The following is a 17,917-nucleotide window of genomic DNA, read 5'->3' as shown; positions in this document are numbered from 1 at the left end:
GGGCTAATTGTCCTTATGAGACATGGTTAGTATGGAATATAGTCGTGTTTTCCAAAGACCTAGGGTTTACAATTGTGACTAAGGCCATTATTAAACAGAACAAGCTCATTTTAGTTGATGCAACATCACAAATTCAAGAGAAATATTCCAAGTTCATAACAAGTGAAAGAGCAGCAGAAAACATAAGAACAAAAAGAGTATAGGCCTACTCAACAAAGGGATGGCTTGAGGGAAACACACAGTAGGCAATCAAAGTTGGTCCTATGCTCACAGTTCCATTCATTATTGGTTGGTTCTCCTTTCTCTGCCTTGAGTAGACGGTAATGAACAAGCAGAGGCCCAGGTCAAACTGGAATTAATAATTTAGGTTTTGAAAACTAAACAAATTAGTGAAAATCCCATTAATGTCCTGCCACTATCCAAGTGTGCTTGCCTACTTTTCTCTACTGCACATAATACACAGCATCCAATAGAAGAGGTCACCTTTCTGTGCATGTCTCCTATCTTTGGAAGTGTATTCAAAGCCCGACTGATCCTAGCTTTTTAACCAGCTCAGGTTTTACTTCGTTGGGTAGAAGCTAACAACTGCAATTCTTCGATCTTCTGAGTTTCCTCTATGCGCCCTGCATTTCTCAAGCCATGGCAAATGATCCTATATGTCCAGTCATCAGGAGCACAACCAAGCTCTGGCATTTCATGGAAGCATTGCAAAGCGTCATCCACTCGATCTGCCTTGACTAGCACAGCAAGCATTGCATTGAGAACTACTACATTCACAACACACTCATCTTGCTTTAATTTTTGATATATCTTGCAGGCCTCATCTATGTAACCTGACTTTCCATACCCATCAATCAGACAGCTATACGTGTATGGATCCGGCCCACAGCCTCTTGCCTCCATCTCCTTAACAAGTTTCTGGGCATGTTCTGTCATACCAGCCTTTGCAAAAGCATGAATTAAGGTATTGAATGTGACTGCATTTGGGGTACACCCATTGGTCTCCATCTCCTTAAAGTAAGCAAATCCTTCCTCCAGCATACTTGCCTTGGCAAGGCCATCAATGAGCGAACTGTAAGTTATCACATTTGGCATATGGCCCTTGTCCCTCATTTCTTGGAAATAGCGGAGTGCTTCATCAACATCTCCCGCTCTACTCAATGCAGTGATCAGAGCTGTGTAAGTTACAACATCTGACATGCCAGGTTTTTCTTTCACCTTCTCAAATAAAGCCTTCGCTGCACCAAACTTCTCTGCCTTCCCCAGACTATGTATAAGTGTTGAAAATGTATAAATATCAGGCGAAACACCTTCATCAGCCATCTGTTCTACAATCAAGCTTGCTGCATCAATGTGGCCTGATCTCCCAAGTGCATTAAAGAGTGTGTTATATGTTATCAGGTTTGGCCTTATACCTATTCCTCTCATGTCCTTCCACAACTCATAAGCCTCATTTACTAGATTCGCCCTGCCCAAAAGGTTGATCAACGTACTAAACGTTACAACATTTGGCTCAATGCCCTTGTTCTTCATGTCGTCGTAAAGCCTTAAAGCCTCTGTGAGGTCACCACTCTTGCCCACTATATCAATCATTGTGTTATAAGTTACCGCATTAGGCTGCACACCTTTACCTGGCATTTCATTGAAAAGTTTTTTGGCATCCACGAGTCTTCCTTCCAGTGCAAAGCCTTTCATCACAGAATTAAAAAGACTTGGTCTTAGTGCTGCTGACTTTGATATTAGTTCCTGTAGGAGTAAGTAAGCCGTATGACTTTCACCATTCTGAGACCAAGCAAAGATTAAATTATCCAAAATAGTCGCATCTGGGTGTCTTCCTTTAGCTTTGAGTTCCTGGTATATTTCATATGCTTCTTTCACATGCCCTGCTTTAACTAGGCTTTCTATCAAAGCACTGAAGGCTGTCATGTTAGGGGCCAAACCTAATACACCTGCCTCAGTGAGAAACTTGCTTGCCTGAGTTATAAGTCCTGCCTTACTGAGGCCAGTGACCAGATGGCCATACATGGACTTCCTAAAGATCCCACCCATACCTTTCATTTCAACAAAAACTTTATAGGCATCTTCCATGTGCCCTAGTCTTGCAAGTCCAATTACAAGATCATCATGTGCCCCTACAGTAGCCATCACATCTGTAGCGGCCATCTTTTTAAAAAGGCTGTGAGCTTCTTCTACTTTGCCTTGCTTGCAGAGTGAACTAATTTCAATGCTTCGAGCCTCACCTTCGTCAGTGACCATTCTATGGTTCGAATTCTCTTCTTGACCATGGGATCCTGAAAGTTTTCTGTTTTCCTTCGAGTGGTCACTTGAACTACCTGCAGAAATAGATGAAACGATATAATATCATCATTTCCCCACATTAAATACCAACAACGATCTCAAAGACAATGACCATCTAAGAACAAGATCAAAAACCTTAATCTATGTTTGATCCAATCTCCCACTCCAGCTGCTCCGCTTTCCTCTCTTGATAATCCATTCACTCCCTCATTGTTCCCTCAATATTGCACTACAAAGCCTTGCTTCTCTCTAGCGCTGATTCTCTCCCCACATCCCATCATCCAATTAGCTTCCCCATACAATTTCTCCTTGTTCCCTACATTTCCATCCATTTTCTCTCCCTGGATTTGACATCACAATCCTTCCATTCTCTCCCTCTTGCTCCTAATCTCACCGATCCACTTTCTCTCCCTGGATTTGACATCACAATCCTTCCATTCTCTCCCTCTTGCTCCTAATCTCACCGTCAAATTTGTTTCCAAATTCACAAGTATTTCCAGTTCAATGCTTTAAATCTACATCACACAAGCTAGCCTGTTCCATGAACCCCCAAAAACTCCACAATCCCTTCAAAAACAATTCTAAAGACAAATGAATCTAGAACCACGCCCCAATCTGCATGAACCAAAAACCGCAATGAAGAAATTACGCACACAAACACCAAGCCCCCCCTCCCTGTAAACTTAGGCAAATTATACCCTACTTCACCTCCCAAAGATGATCCTTCGGAGGCTTCCACACATCTCCCTCGCTCCCTCGCCCCGCCCTGCCGTCTCTCTCTCTCTCTCTCTCTCTCTCTCTCTCTCTCTCTCTCTCTAGCTGACATGATGGAGCAGATAATCTTGTATGCTGATGACATAGTCCTCATATCATCCTCCGCAGAGGGACTGCAGAAACATCTAGAGGCTTTGGAGATGTTTTGCAAAGAGAGAGACCTGACACTTAACCTTGGGAAGACCAAGGTTATGATCTTCAACACCTTGCGAGCAATAGTATCCCGTCACCGTAGTTTCACATACCAGGGCGAGCCTGTGGAGATAGTGCAGTCCTACACATATTTGGGGATAGTGTTCATTGGACCAGGTTTCACGATGATCCATGCAAGTACGGCACGACTCACACGAGGATAGGGTGCTCTAGCCTGACTAGAGAGGCGATGCTTCCAAGCACACTTCCAAGACCCCCCGATGAAGGGTTGGCTCTTTGACACACTGGTGAGACCGACTGCCATGTACGCAGCACCTTTTTGGGGGAAGGACATTTCAGCGACGGAATGGAAGAGATTTGAGAGATTACACGTGACCATGGGATCCAAGATGATTCGGAGTAAACCCTCAATCCCTCATCAGATTATACAGGTAGAGTTCGCCATGACCCCCCTCCAGGTTGATGCCATCTTCCAGACAGTGACGTTTCTCCACAGAGTTTGGACCTTACCCCAGTGGAGACTACCAAGACTAGCATTAAAGTCCTCCAGGCGACTAGCAAAGAGTGGTGTCTATACAGCATGGTATGCACGGGTATCCACATGGTTTGGTAGCCACGGCATTCAGATGGACAGACTTCCTCCCTTTCAGTACAGCATTGACGCACCACCCGAGATGATCCCACGAGATGAGATCAACTGTATCATATGGTTGGACCTCCTCCAGGTCCATACTTCTAGGGCTTGGAGGGGAGAGGAGCTCTCCACCAAGATCCAGTTCTACCGTGATCACTTCCTGAGGATCTCAGAGCATGATCTTGTCATCAAACCTCAGTATCTTGAGGACAGGAGAGTCCCACATGCACTGAGGATCGCCATTGGTCAGCTACGAGTCTAATCACATCAACTACGGATCGAGGTAGGGAGAGCTACAGGCATACCCAAAGAGAAAAGGACTTCCACACTATGCCAAATGGGGGAGATCGAGATAGAGGAACACTTTCTATGTGTCTGCCCAGTCTACTATGAGATTCGAGGACAATACCATTGCCTCTTTCAGGAGGGACAGGGCTTTGGCCCACTCACACGATTGATACATTTTCACGATCACGACTGTGTTGGGCTCTACCTACTTGAGATGCGCCGATAGAGAGACACACTAATGCGATAGGCCAGAGAGTAGCATGGGCCGATGCCACAGGCAGGTCACCATCGACAGATCACAAACTTGTGTCACAGATTTCTATGCATCTGAGTCAGCTGCCAGCATAGCCGAGGAAGAGGAGCTTCATGAGATGAGAGCATCATGGATCAGCGGTAGGGTTGCACGAGGGAGACACACTCCACGTGCGACGCAGAGAGCGCCCAGAGTACGTACGATCAAGATCCGCTCTATCTCATCCCTTCTCAAAGGCGACAGCCAAAGAGGAGGCATCCCCTTGACGTAGCACACCTGATCCAAAGATCGAGGAGACCACGCCCTTCCCCACATCGTGAGATAGCCCGACAAACACAGATACGAGAGCTTCTCACATCTCATCAGAGTGCCACCAAGTTACCTGGATATATGGAACCTGCGCACCTACTAGGAGTGCTAGCTCTGAGCGCTTGACACGCTCTTGGTACTCTGCTACTCTAGTATTTGGTTCACTAGCTGAGTATGTTAGTGTTTTAGCTTTTGTTTTCAGTCAGTTTTTCAGCTTTAGTTCCAAGCAAGGGTCTTAGTGAACCCTTTGCTTCAGCCCTCAATGGCTTGTATGAGATACTTCTTGGATTCGCACTTTGTCTCATAGGCCCACGAGGCCTCTTGCAGACGTTAATATATCTTTCTTTATTTTCTCTCTCTCTCTTTCTCTCTCTCTCCACCCCTGCCACGACCCTGCTGTCACGTCCCTCCAGCTGCAAGAACCTGCAAGAAAGATAATAATGTTTCGGGCTATGTGCGCCAGGGACCCTTGGAGGCTGGACCTATGCCTCCAATTCTAGGGCACAAGAACCTATGGGAAACCCTCAAGAAAACCTCGATGTGTGGAAGACACATGGGGGAAGCAAGCCCTGGAAGCTACCATGACCACATATACAGCAGGGACACCACCAAAAGGTATCTCTGATGTCATCACCCACCTCAACAATTGAGAAGGTTGACAACCTAGAGGCCACTAATGCGGCATTGCTTAATGAGAAAGAACATGTAGCCAAAACTCTGGATGAGGTAAAGAAACTTCAAACAAGGAGGGCAGATGCAAGATTAATGGCAGAAGGAGGGATGAATGGGAGAAAGGAAGAGCACCATGGGACTCAGGAAAAACCAGCCTCGAAGGTCAAATGCAAGCCATGGGGACCGAATTACAACTATGAGATATGCAAGGAGCACCAAAAGGACATGCAAGGCAATGGGAAAACTGAAAGCTGAGAATAAAAAACTCAGAAAAGATTTGGCAGCCTTTCGGGCCACATGCAAGGTAAGCATGCTGAATTTCCGCCGCAAATCACCAAAGGGGAAGCAGCAATGCTAGAATGGAAGAATGTGATTAAAAAGGTACAGCAGCCCCAAGAAGGAGTTCATATCTGATGCCTTAAAATAGGATAAGAAGAGAAACAGCAAGGCCATGAATGTCCTAGTCAAAGGACTAATAGTAGGAGACACCTCCAGCATTGTTCACCAAGACGGGTGTCAACCTGACTTGTTAGACAGCTTGGAGAGTGGGCAAGGCTGATGCCATTGGTTGTGAGATTCGGAACAGCAGCGGATAGGTCCATCCTCATGAGCATGAGGGCAACACTGAAGGGTACCAGGACGTTTTTGACAATGATCTCATGCTCTTGCAGCAAGAGCATCGAAGCGAGGTTGATGTTACGTGTAATAGCAGCAAGACAAGAGGGGAAGTGGGCTGCATACAAAGATGACAAAGTGATTATCCGAAAGAAAATAGAAAGGGCAGAAAGAGCAGAATGGGAAGAAGGCGAGCTGGACAGCACATGACGGTATTGAGCCTATGGGACGGGGGCGAAGAATAGATTATGGCAGTGTGGAGCTATAATGGTACCCTTTGGTCTGACCCGAGGGGCTTTTGTCCTACACCACCAAGGATGTGATTTTCTACATTGAGACACATGAGAGCCTAGAGAGAGGGCTGCCCACAATGACAAGATACACTTGGGAGTCAGCTCATAGGAGGAAGATGAGGAGAGAATGCGGGATACAAGGCTCTACAAGAGTAGTAGTTCTCTTTAGATCACATCTAAGACCATTTATATCAGTGATGTGAAAGGAGGAGCATGCATGTGGATACGAGTTCAAGCACTTGACACACGACCAATTTTCATTGCAATATGCTACTTCTCCCCGGACACCTTGTCATATGCACCTGAGGTCACCACAAAGGGTCACAGCCCATACGAGATGATATATGGTGATATCACAGAGTTTACTAGGCAAGGGGAGATTCTCCTCCTAGGTGACTTCAATGCACATATAGGGAGTAGACTGGTTGGGTTGCTTGACTTTGGAGCTCCCCCCCTCAAAATACCAGAGATAGATCCGGCAGAGCTTGGGATAGCAAGGCACTCAAAGGATGCACCACAAGTCGCACGATATGACCAACACCTACTGGAAATGGGAGCAGTGCATGACTTGATCATGTATTATGGCTTTCATAGATGGCCGTTATTCAGAGGGATCACCTGCTTCCCACATGGAGAGGAGACGAGTACAGTGGATTACCTAATGGGCTCCCTAACCTTTGCACCACATGTACATGATCTCGATGTCCTCCCCTCCCCAATTCGCACCGATCACGCCTATCTGGCATTCAGCATATCAACCACCACACCAACCATAGTACGAGACCCGCCAGCCCATTCACATACACTTTGACCATGCCCTTAATGAGGTCTATATGAGCCACTTGTCGCGTGAGCTACCGACATCCCTTGGGGATGACTCAAACCTCACCCATGACTCAAACACTCTAGTATCAATGGTTCAAGCTACCCACCAAATCTTTCCCGACAACTCGATCTACATCACGCCCCCTAGGTGGCAAGATGCCCCAAAACCCATGGTTTGACGATGATTGCCAAGAGGAGATCTAGCCTCACACGTGCTTCCCTCTGGCTTCCCCCCCTCAAATGGAAAGAGGGGACGGGATGCTGCGATGAGAAAACGGAAGGGGACGTTGTCTTACCCTTGTTTCTTTTTCTTTTTAACCTAGGTCAGGTCCCCTTCTGAAGGGGTTACCCAGGGGGTCTGAGACTCCTGCTGCTCTTGTCTAGGGGGGTGCTAGGCTCTGGCTTGCTGACTCTACCTACTTTGCGGGGGTGGGGGAGGGAGGAGCTCGGCCTTGGCCGCAGGGGCAATCTCTGGCTAGGTGACCCATCTGTTTGCAACAAAGACACTGGCCTAGTAACCCAAATATCTCCACTCGCTGGCAAAGTGTACCCCCTTCAAGGATCTCTAGGAGGATCAACCCTAGGAGGGGCAGCAAGGAATGGCAAGAGGAGGCTGCGAAACGAGGGGGGAGAGCTGGAGAAGGCGGAGGGGAGGGGGGAGGCAAGGAAGGCGAGGAGGCAGCGGGGGGCAGCGAAAGGAGGAGCGCAGGGGGACGACGGGAGGCGGAGGATGAGAAGGCGACCAGAGGACGAAGAGCAGGCGAGGGCGGGGGGGGGGAAGAGCAGGCGGGGGGAGGAGCCGAGGTGTGGAAGGAGAAGGTGGAAGAGCCGGCGGAGGGGAGCAGGTGGGAGGCAGAGGAGATGGCAGGAGGGGGACCGAGGAGAGGGCGGCAAAGATGGCGAGGGAGGTGGAAGAGTTCGCAAGGGGAGGAGCTGACGGGGGGGAGGCGGAGGAGGAGGGTGGGGGGGAGGCTGCGGGAGTGAGGAGTTGGCGGAGCAGCAGGACAGCCAAGGGCAGCGGGCAGCAGCTCCAGCCTTCATAGGCAGTTTTTCACGAACACAGCTTCAATTTCCGAGAAATGCCGGTTGAGATTGTGCAATCATACACCTATCTTGGGAGCAGTCTTCATAGGGCCAGTTTTCAAAATGACTCATGCAGCAAGACCACGGCTCCCACGAGGGCAGGGGGCTTGGCTCAGTTAGAGTGACAGTGCTTTCAAGCACACTCTCAAGACCCTCCAACGAAGGGATGGCTTTTTGATACACTTGTGAAGCCAACAGCCATGCATACAGCACCCTTCTAGGGAAGTGACTTATTGGCGACTAAGTGGCGGAGATTCAAGAGGCTACAAGTGATTATAGGATCCAGGATGATTCGGAGTAGGCCCTCGGTTCCTCATCAGACCGATACGAGACATCTTCGCAGCTCGCAGAAGAGCCACCATGGTGCCCGGCTATGCATTTTGAGTGCTAGTTTTGAGTTCTAGCTTTGAGTTTTCGTAGCATAGCACACAGCAAGGGCCTTAGCAAGCCCTTTGCTTCAGCCCACAATGGCTTGTATGGGTTACCCTTTGATTGTACATTGTCTCATAGCCAACAATGGTATAAGAGCAACTTCTGGATCCATGCTGCCCCCCCCCCCCCCGGTGCAACTTCTGCCCACACGCCTCCAAGTTGACGTTTAGCTGGTCATTGTCTCTCTCTTGCAGTTCGACCAGCAGTCACACCACCAGCTGCTATTCCACACTCTTCCACCATGCCACCAGCTGCTATTCTACACTGATCTACGCTGCCATCACTTTACATTGTGATTCAAAGCTGCTGCCATTTCGTCAGTACAACATATTTCTGCAAGATCATCTGTATGACGGACTCGTCCCGTCCGTACAACCGTTGTCAGACCTCCATCCATGCAACTCGTACGACTGTACAGAATCCGTCTTGTGCCAAAAAACTGTTCATACAACGATAGAAATCGCCACAAATCCATAATGTACCGAATCCATACTGCATCAGCAATCGTCTGTATAACGTCAAAAAAAAGTCATAGAGTTCTCCTTTACGCTTGCGATTATGCCTGTACAACTGTGTACGAACAGTCGTACATCTACCAGGCAGGCTACAACTTTTGTCTTTGCTGCACTTTTCAATTCAATTTGCAGAAAAATTTGAGTCTTTGACAGATTTTGCAGCCTGATTAAATATTTGCAAACAGAGTTGGAAATTTGCAGATATTTGGGGATTTTCTTGATTTTGCCCTCTTTTGGGTGCAGCTTCCCTCTAGAAATTGAGGGTTTTGACATTGGGCTACAATTTTGCAAAAAACAAGGCATTGGCAGCTTTTCAGGCATCTTTCCAATCAGTGTGAGTGAGATTTACAAACATTTGCTATTTTTAGCAGTCTGAATTGGCAGATTTTGGGACATTGAAAAGTTATTGCAGTGACTACATGCTGGTACAGTGACGTTGAGCAAAAATTTCAATTTGCCCTCTTTTCTGGCATACTTTCATTTTTGGGAAAATTGGGGCTTTTGCAAGACTGGCACTTGCAGTCCTCCCCTTTGCCTTGGGATTCAATTACTGGTCACTTTTGAGCAAATTTGAGAGCTGGTTAAGCACAGGGCAGCTCCATGCCTTTGATGCATTAACATTTGCAAATAATTGTAGTCATACATTGTAGGACAGCCTTTTGCATTATGCTCAATGTTTGAGCACTTCATTGGGCATTCACCTTTGCAGAGCTTTTGCTGTTTTTTGGGTTGGCATTTGCAGATATTGTGTCAAATTTTGTTTAGAATGATTCAGCTGACAAACTTGATGGTACCAACTACCCCATAAGGTCGTACTTGGTGCGCCACTTGGTATCCAAGACTTTTTGGGGCATTGTAGAGACTAGACCTGTCTCTTAGCCACAGGCAACCGCTGCCATTGCATACCACAACAGGTGGTGCTACGGCTACTACAGCCATTTCTGGATCTCGTACCATTGCTGCACCAGATCCTCCTATACCAGAGCAGACCTGCTGGGATCATTATGTGATTGCATTTGCATGCAAGAGATATTATTCCCCACATCAGATCTTGCAAGCCAGCCAAGGATGCATGGGATACTTTGGCCCCTTTGTATCAGATTTGTAATGAGGCCAAAGTCTCCTGTTTGAAGTGAAGGCTTGACAAAGTACACATGCAAGGGGACAGCATAGATGCTTATCTCACCAAACTCAAGGACTTCCATGAGCAGCTTATTAATGTGGGTGAGATTAGTCTCAGCCTTCAAAATAGCCAACTTTCCAAAAAAAGTTTGTGAGAAAAGGTACGGTGCAATAAACCAGTGATGAGGCAATCAAGCTAGGATAAATGGCAAAATCACAGCCAAGTAGCAATATTGGTGAAAAGAAAAGTATCCCCTATGGTAGCCCAGCTTGGTCGCAGTCTTGCTTGACTACTAAGCAAAAGGACAAAGCAAGGAAAGAAGGATTGTATTTCAGATCCCTTCAACGCATTTGTGGTTGGACTGTCTGAAGAACTAGAGTTCTCGCATGGCTAGAATGGTAATCTCGCAATGCAATATAGAAATGGAGAAGAATTCCAAGGCTGAGGACATTCAAGTTCAACTAGCGGGACCTTCTCACAAGTTAGAAACTACTATATTGTGTGTTCCGTTTCTAAAAAACTTAAGAATACACCTATCAAAACCCACAACAATGGGATATTTACATTTTGTTGGAATGGAATCAATAAAAATGAAGGGGCAAGTTGCCGAGCATAATATCGGCACGTTATTTGACTCGACATCACCACACAACGCTATCAATTCCAAACTAGTGAAAAGACTAAAGCCGAAAACAAGCCCATCTCACTATGCCTATACAGTTCGGATGGTAGATTGGAGTCCAATTGAGGTGTAGGACCAAAGGGTCACGCAGTTGAAGCTACGCATCCAAGAGTACGCCGAGAAGCTAGATTTTGAAATTGTCAAGCTTGCTCGCGTAGATGTAGCTTTTTTGGAATGGCATGACACTCAAAGAAAAGTACTAAGGTGGATTTGGAAAGCACATCTACAAATTTGAATTGGATGGTGTGCAGTATATTCTTCAAGGCAAGAAGGATCTTTGTCACGGTGGTTTGATCTCAACTATGGAAGTGCGAAAGAATCCACGTGAGTTTTTTCAATTTGTTATACATATGTTGAGTCATATGTGGATGCACCATACAAATTACTCGGCTACCCAAGATCGGGAGATGGCCTCATTAGTCAATTAGATTCTCATTGAGTTCTCAAATTGTTTTAAAGATGAATTACCTTTCGGGTTACCTCTCAAGGAATGTTCAACATAATATTGAGCTTCTTCAAGGACAAAACCTCTGGAAAAACCGCCTTATAGGCTGAGCTTAATAGAAGAAGCTAAGGTGCGCAAGAATACCTTAGGTTAGGGAAGATTCAACCCAGTTTCTTACCTTTTGCTTTACCCGTAATATTTGAAGAAAATGAAAGATGGTGTACCTTTCGGTGGTGTATTGACTATCTAGGGTTGAGCAGTATTACTATTAAGCATAGCCAATGCTCCTACACAGCGGAAGATTCACCCTGATATCAATCATGATACTCTAAAATAGTTTTATCAACACACTTATTTGAGTGGCCGCCAAGCTAGGGGGTAGACCTCATGCAAGAATTTCATATGGAAATTCGGTACCGAAGAGGGAAGGATAATTGTTGATGCCTTGTCAGCATTAGAGTGCTCTAATGAGTGAAATTAGAGAAACTCTACAATTGCAAAAGTATGTTTAGAGCCTTTGGCCTAAGGCTGTTGTGATTAAGAGTCAGGGTTACACATGACCACGCATCTAGGAAAGGCACTACATTTGCAAGAAATAACATAGATGATGGTATGCTTAAAAGACATCCAAGTGTTGAAAAGACATGCGAGCTTGGGAAGCCTGATTTCTTTTGGCTAAAGATGAAAAAGCAATACATCACGCAATGTTTTTCATATCAGGTGAGTAAGGTAGAATGGATGAAGGCACCTGGCCTTTAACAACCATTGGAATACCATAATGTAGATGGGAGAGAATTTCTGTGAATTTTAAAGTAGATTCGCCACAAAGACAAGGAGGATATGATTCTATCGTTGTGGTTGTTGACCGTCTTACCAAGATGGGTCACTTCATTCCAACTAGAGAGTGAATAAAGGCCCTGCAAGTAGTGGATTTGTTTTTTAGTAACATATTTGTTTGCACAGATTATCGAAATCCATAATATTAGGAGGGAGGCCATGCCTTTGTGACCCACCCAGTCACGCCGGCCTACAGGTTACATGTGGATAGAGATTACATGACGCAATTCAGCCCTCCCGTCCATGCCCTCCAACTCTCTAGGAGGAGGGTGTTTGGGAGACTGTTTGCAGCATCAATGCTTGGAATGTCTAGGTGGCTCGATGCAGCTGGGCAATGGGAGGCCAGAGGATTTATCCGACCGCTACTCTAGTAGCCATTTGGCAAGATATCATCTTCACCTTGCACGCTACATGGGAGCACGGTACTCTAGGCTCGAGAGCAACTGTTGAGAGATGAGAGCGAATCCGCCACATATGGCTGGCAAGAGTTTTCTACACCCTTTCCGTGAGGGGTGTTCGCTGGGCATATAGACCACCTCTATGGTTGCTAGCTCCTGATTCGGAATCTCTATAGGCGATGAGCCATGAGATCCGAAAACAGGTGTTTGTTCTTGTAGCTGGCAACCTGTTTCTCTTTCTTGTTTTCATCGTCAGCTCCTTTTGGAAGCTGGTTGTATGGTTTTCCAAGCATGAATAGAATTATCTTTTTCTAGGGGAAAAAAATCCATAATATCAAACAAGGATACAAGATTTACCAATCATTTTTGGACTACTATAATTGATGCACTAAGAACTAAGTTGGAAATGGGGTCATCCTGAAACAGCCAATGGTCAAACGGAAAGAGTCAACCAAACTTTGAAAGACATGCTGAGAGCATATGCTTTCATTAAGGAAAAAATTTATTGGAGTTGGGGTTCCACAAAAAGTGCCTAGTACTGTGGAATCCATCGAGGACGTTGATGCCTACAGAGGGAAGGAATGTTACGTTCTACTTCAAATGTAACAAGACCTAATAGAAAGACCTTAGAGAGGCTGATAATGTATATAAATGTAAATACTTGGTTGTTATGTTGTGTTTAAATGGTCGGTCCAAGGCTTTGTTTGTCAAGGTCTTTGATGACAGGGTCTAAGACGACTAGAAGGCTCTAACATTAATGTTGGTTAATTTGTTAACCATGCACTCAATAGTAAGTGCTTAGAGGCAAGATTGTGGTTAATAAGTTAAATGAAATCCAAAGGCGCTAAGGTTAATGCATTGTTGTTGTTGGGAGGGTGGGGGGAAGGGGGGGGGGGGGGGGTAGAACGTTGTAGCACCTAGCAAGTGGCTAGGAATAAAAAGGGAGCCTAGCAGGGAATTGGAGACGTTCTGTTACACACTGCAAAAACAAAAAGATGCTTTACAGTCATGATTGATGCATGAGAACCCAAGCATCCCAAGCTGGTGGACATACAGGGGTAGACCATAGTAAAAACATATGCTCTCACATATACATATCTACACACCCACTCATACTTGAGCATCCATTTATCCAAAGGTCTTCATACTGACTTTTTGTTGGCACTCTAGAGGTGAACGGCAGACTCAGCCATGACAAAGGCTGGCACTAGAGGAGAAGGGACAAAGGCTAGTACTAAAGGGGAAGGCTAATCAACATTTAGTCCACATCCTCTTCATGAAGCATTACTGAGCTGTAGGCCCAGAGATGCAGAATCTCTACTACTTCACTTTCAGGCAATAAAGGCCCCTGAATAATTTCTAATTACAGAATAGGTTCTACCAAACAAATTATAACCAAATCACATCAGCAGACCTGGACCGTTGGAAGAGCTATATAATCTTCGACAGTGGAAAGGGGTTGAGCACAAGCTCCTGCGATGATTGGAGACTACATCTCTGGATATCTGCAAGAAACATCAACTACACGCATGAGGCATTTAAAAAGCAACCGAAAAGAAAAAGGCTGTTCTCTCAATGAAGTTAATGATGGTAAGAAAGACTAAAACAACTTCATGGAAAAAAGGTGACAACCACCATACTGACAACCTGAAAGTTGGCATCTATTGAAGGCATTCAGGGATCATATACTTACTCTCATGAAGATGTGCCTACTAGGCCTCGTGAGGAGCCTCATGATTCCACGATCGAGATTTAATTAGAATAAGCCCATAATGCTCTATGCACTGATTTGGCAACTGCAAAAAATAGAAACTGTGGAGGTCAGCTATTTCATACGTGAAAATTCAATGAAGGGATTCCTTCCAAACCCAGAACTGAATTTAAAAGATAAAGTCATCCCTTCAAACACGGCCCAGCCAACCTGCATTCAACTAACAGAGTTTTCATATTTCTCTCAGGTCAATGTTTGATTCACTTTATTGCCCCCATGGATGATCGAAAATGGGCTAAATAAGCCAGTTCACTGCACAAAACTGCATTATATGGCAGGTAGATACTACTTAGCCATATACAAGATAACATAAACACCAAAAACAATATAAGATATACCTTCATAAGACTAGAATACATCCAACTTTACAAATTGAAAATTTTTATGGAACAAGCAAAAGAACAAAGGAAAGAAGGGAGTTTGTAAGCGGCTCTATACAAAATTATGAGTAAAGAGAAATAATAACTTAGTAAGCAAAGCCATGCTTATGTTCTCATCAGTACCCAAGCACAAGCTGCCATCGGGGTTTCGAAAGATTCTGGAAACGATATAAAGATGCATAAACCTTTTCCTAAACGATAAGCAAACCACCATGACAGTTTTGCACAATTTCTTCTTATTCAGTAAAATATTCTACGACAGATCAGGCCACTGACAGCAAATAAAACTCATGGAGGCTCACATCAGACCTTTTCCAACAGACACTTAAAACTACCCAAGCCATCTTGGCCTACTACTCTGTATCGAAAGGCTGATTCCAAACGAGTACGAGTCATGCTATGGTACATATGTTGTGAGGGAAAAAATCTAGGCAAAGAACCCAACACCTGCATTGTAGTGTGTAACTAACCTTGTACCTTCAAAGATTTTATCTTCCCCCTAATGGCAGTTTTGACATTATCTTAACCAGCCACTGTCCCATAGGGAAACTTCTAGGTGTCAAAGGAGAGCCTACTAGGTCCCTAAACACATCCAAAACATCCTTCTAAAATCATTTCATTAGGTAAGCTCCTAAAGAGGCATTCCTAACAGACCGCCATCTTTTCAATATAGTCTCGAGGCTCCCTCTGTGCCGCTACTTATCACGAGGCAAACCAAGTCATTCGGGAGGATCTTGTACAACTATACATATATAGAACCTAGTTCGTATCTAGCGAGCTTCCTTGAAGCTCAGGCCCACTCACAAAGGAGCGAAGACTCTATCACACACATTGAAGATATCTGGGGCAATTGAGAACAAAATTTGTCTCATTTCAGCCACAAAACGACCATACGACCACCCCAAGAACCTTAGACTTGAATGTTGCCCAAGCTCATGTCTCCAAGAAAGAAAGTAATCTTCTTTTTACTCCGACACCCTTGCAACAAGGTGTAACTACCGTCAACACTTTTGCCAAAATTGATATCTTCCAAACTCGAAAATCCGAAAGCATAATGTTCTAGAAGAGGATTTTCGGCTCTAAGCAGAACAATTAATCCCACTTTTGAGATATGCAACGTACTCAACATTCAACATCAGGAAGAACACGACGATGAAAATGAACTACTGATGTGCCATGGCATGACTTGCACTTTGTGGATTCGGCCTTTTGATACAAAGAGCAATAGGCCAAGATGGCTTGCATATTTCGTGTGCAGTTTGAGGCCAAAGCCAATTCCACCAAGTATTGGGCAGATTCCTCTAACAAGCCCTGTAGCGGAAGATAGGTGCTGGCCATCTGTGGAGGGTCAAGATCTTCCAATTGGGGAGATTTTTGTGAACTATTCCATAGTCTTAAAGGCATCTATTGGGGTCCCATAGTGGGTAACGAAAAGTCATTCGCACAGTTATATAAGAGCTTGGAGGTGGGATTTCCTCTTTCAAAAATGTGAGGGTCATTTCATTTGGCATAACTTTTAAGCAGCTAGGTCTCAATTTACTAATGCGTGTAATGTAACATTTTGAGTTCATTCATAAAGACTCGAGGTCTACTTTTCCATAATGGGTAACTTTATCGTAAAATCTATAACCTGAGATCTAAAGCTCCCAACATCTTTTTAAAATGCGTATAAAAATGCCATGCCAAAAAATGGATTAAATCTACAACTTCAAATTTCACATTAACTAGACGTTCATCAACATAAAGCCAACACTTGATTAAACACACTCTCCACCGCCTTGGCATGCACTGATGCAATAAAAGGAATTTGCAAAGAGCCGGCAGGAAAAAACACTGACATGGCAGCCCGGACAGAAGGCTGCAGCTCACGGGTATCTTTCACTAAAGTCTGCTGCGTGGCGTTCGGCCGTCTGCAACAGTTTTCGATCCTACGTCTCTTTCAAATTCAGACCAAACACTGACAAACACCACAACCTGCACGATTCCTCGGACTCCATACCTCATCATAAGTCCGTAAGTAATGGATGCAAGGTACTACGCCACCCACTAGATTTGGGCTCGTGTCTGTCAAAACCGAGAGCAAATGCTTCCCAAACCTCAGGAGCCTTTGAGGGACGGTTTAAAGTGTGCTGACGCGCGACTCCCCTGCAGAGTCTGGGCGGCTCAGAACTGGAGATTCCAAGTAAGGTGAAAGAAATGTACTCAAGGCAACTAAATTAAAATCGCGACAACACTGAGACCAGCAATGCCCGAGTTTCCAAGCCTCCTGCAATGAATGGCCTGGGGAGGAAAACAGAAGAACCCACAAGGGGCAGGTGGGGTTGAGACGCGAGGGCTCTAATTCTTACAAGAGTTACAGTTCGGATGCTCCAAAGTCTGATTCAACAAGACGCTCTGAGCCCCGACTGCAAAAACGAACGACAGTGGAGAGAAATGCACGAGTGTTCGCATTTGAAACCCCAAGGTTTATCAGAAAATTTGTTTTCTGTTTTTTGACGACGTCTTTTCTCGAGAATTTCTTACCTCATTTATAAAACTAAATTGCCTTCCATTTTGCAACCTTTTTAGAGCTTTAAAAAAATGAAAATGGGTTTCCAAATTTGTGACAATTTCTAGCCAACACAGAACTAAATTGCCTAAATTTTTGCAGATTTTTCTCAAATCTGAAGAATATTTTTTAGAGGTGAAAATGAAAATGTTGCATGTTCTTTATATGTAGTTCGCAGGTTTTCTGCGAGCTTTAGATGGGGTAAGCCGCATAGGGATACAAGGCAATCAATGCGGGTCGCCATCGTGTCTATTAATTTACCATGTAACGACCTTATATTAATCTTATATATAACCTTAGCTAATCAAGCCACAACTCCAACAAGAGACAAACTAATTAATTTAATATTTTATTTTTTATTCTCTAGGGAGACATATAATAATAAATTTTTAATGTTTCTGTAGAACGATTCACCTCTCCTTATGTTCATGCCCAAATGAATTGTTTTAGGTGGGTACACACCACTGATGCCCACCCATGTGAGAAAAGGGGTGGGTTACACACACCACCCACCCCCTTAATCAAGCCTCCGCATGTGTGCTTAGACAAGGGGATGCCCCGTTAAAAGAAAAGCTAAACTAACAAGTTA

At 44.8% G+C, this 17,917-nt stretch overlaps 1 protein-coding gene across 5 annotated transcripts; it reads right to left on the bottom strand.

Moving 5' to 3' along the window:
* Positions 1-239: 239 nt before the first annotated feature.
* Positions 240-17,352, bottom strand: LOC147904877 (uncharacterized). 5 transcript variants are annotated; one of them, XM_087388911.1, is made up of 6 exons: positions 17,304-17,352; positions 17,129-17,185; positions 16,780-16,925; positions 14,323-14,425; positions 14,044-14,134; positions 241-2,333 (listed from the first exon to the last, which is right to left on the bottom strand). In XM_087388911.1, exons 4-6 carry the CDS (start codon positions 14,362-14,364, stop codon positions 553-555), a joined length of 1,914 nt encoding a protein of 637 aa, XP_087245037.1. In that variant the 5' UTR covers positions 14,365-14,425; positions 16,780-16,925; positions 17,129-17,185; positions 17,304-17,352; the 3' UTR covers positions 241-552. The 5 variants fall into 5 exon arrangements, with proteins under 5 accessions (XP_087245064.1, XP_087245037.1, XP_087245030.1 ...); XM_087388938.1 differs by lacking the exon at positions 17,304-17,352 and having other exon boundaries at positions 240-2,333; positions 14,050-14,134; positions 17,129-17,267; XM_087388904.1 differs by lacking the exon at positions 17,304-17,352 and having other exon boundaries at positions 17,129-17,267.
* Between the last annotated feature and the right edge of the window lie 565 nt (positions 17,353-17,917).

The sequence above is a fragment of the Dipteris shenzhenensis genome, chromosome 2 (assembly GCF_047967505.1).
Source record: "Dipteris shenzhenensis isolate YYH24624 ecotype China chromosome 2, Dip_SZ_1.0, whole genome shotgun sequence".
In the NCBI taxonomy this organism is placed as follows: domain Eukaryota; kingdom Viridiplantae; phylum Streptophyta; class Polypodiopsida; order Gleicheniales; family Dipteridaceae; genus Dipteris; species Dipteris shenzhenensis.
This window is presented reverse-complemented; position numbering and strand designations above follow the sequence as displayed.